Consider the following 1,630-nt stretch of genomic DNA (forward strand, 5'->3'; position numbering starts at 1 on the left):
TATGCCTTGTGGGAGCATCATGGGTCGTCAAGTAAAATACACTAAACCACGCAGCAGAAAGAAGTCATACTGCTGAAATTCTTCCACCAGCACAAAAGTTTTAACAACTTCGATTTAATGAGAATGGCAACATATTTTGAATGTGACAAATGTACAGTGGCGGTGGTCCTATTTTCCTTCTTGACAAGCCATGCTAGCACCACCGTACATATTCGCATATGCTCTGCGCATTACCTATGAGTCACCCCTCTAACAGCGTGCATAAAGTTACACGGGAGTTTGTTGTGCCAACTGCTGCAGCTATTCTTCGATATTCCACTCTCTCTTTCCCATGAGCCTTCAATTGCCGTTCAAAACAAACAAAAAGTCCGAGGCTGGACAAAACCCATTTGGGTTATTTTTTGCCTGCTGCCTTGTTCTCAGATGGTCCAGTCCGTTTGGTAGGTTTCTTCTCACCCTTTTGTGCCTTCCACTTCTTTGCGATGGTTTTAATGCGTTCAGCCGGCGGAAGGTGCTTTAAGAGAGGCATTTGTTCCTTTACAAACGCCCTGTAAGTAGAAGGTTTCTGCTTTTTCTTAGCTGCAGTTCGTTTGGTGGGCGCCTTCTTCGATGCCTTTGTCTGTATTTCCTTCTTTGGTTTTGGTACCTTTACAGCGGGGGAAATTTTCCGTTGCCCACCGCTTTGTGAGAGTTGCTCAGCCCTCTCTTCCAATTGTTTTCGTGTCTTCTCGGGTAATGTTTGAAATATGGCAAAAACTCGCTTCTCGCGCAGTCTGGGGGATGTAATGGAAGATATGGATGGGTTTGATGACTGTTCCTTAAAGAACAGTTCATATGCGGTTATCTTTGGGTGTCTTGGTTGAAAATCACCCTTACCCGCACCCGCACCCGCACCCGCCGCTAACACCACATTGTCATGCATTTCACGAGCCCGCTGTCTCAGAACTCTCATCTCATTCCGTCCAAGATGATTAAACTTCTTTTCAATAACTTTTCGCTTCTGAGCCATCGAGAGACCCTGCAGGTTAGCACTATGTAATTGCTCATCGCGGAAGAGCTTTAAAGCCATTTTGCGAATGCTGCACAGCGCAACCGTAAAACGCAACATGCGAGAAGATAATGTAGCACGTGTTCTTCACCCTCCTAATTGCTGTTCTTGTGCGACGACGAAAAAGAAATAAACAGTTATGCAACTACGATGCTCCACAGCTATATTTCTGTGATAGTAAAAATTCTATAGTGCGACCGGTTGCAAGTGACCAAACTGTCAGTGGAACTCGTGGAAGTGGTGGTGAAGATATGTTTCCTTTTTCTCCCACCACTGACGAGCGCAAGAAAGACCCGACGACAAGGCGGTGCCGACGAGTTCCCGTTGCTTCGTTCAACGCTCCTTGTTGGACTTGATCCCTGCGGTTGCGTCTTATGGAGGTACGCAAAAAGTAAACAAAAAGCTCTATGTTCGTATATGCTTGTATGGATAAGTAGTTATGACTACAGTTGTAAATTTTTTCCAATGCTTCTCTCAGTGACCCCTACCCTGTGCTGTAACCACCTTTACTACAAGGCTGATCTGCACAGACACGAGCCAAAACTAAAGCAATTTAATATATATATATATATATATATATAT

At 44.6% G+C, this 1,630-nt stretch overlaps 1 protein-coding gene across 1 annotated transcript; it reads right to left on the reverse strand.

The window, feature by feature from the left end:
* Positions 1–394: 394 nt before the first annotated feature.
* On the reverse strand, positions 395–1,108 carry TEOVI_000552700 (uncharacterized protein; the record flags this gene model as incomplete). Its single annotated transcript, XM_067223531.1, has 1 exon — positions 395–1,108. One exon carries the CDS (start codon positions 1,106–1,108, stop codon positions 395–397), a length of 714 nt encoding a protein of 237 aa, XP_067079632.1.
* Positions 1,109–1,630: the final 522 nt, after the last annotated feature.

The sequence above is a fragment of the Trypanosoma equiperdum genome (genome assembly GCF_001457755.1).
Source record: "Trypanosoma equiperdum strain OVI genome assembly, contig: ctg_1890, whole genome shotgun sequence".
Classification (NCBI taxonomy): domain Eukaryota; phylum Euglenozoa; class Kinetoplastea; order Trypanosomatida; family Trypanosomatidae; genus Trypanosoma; species Trypanosoma equiperdum.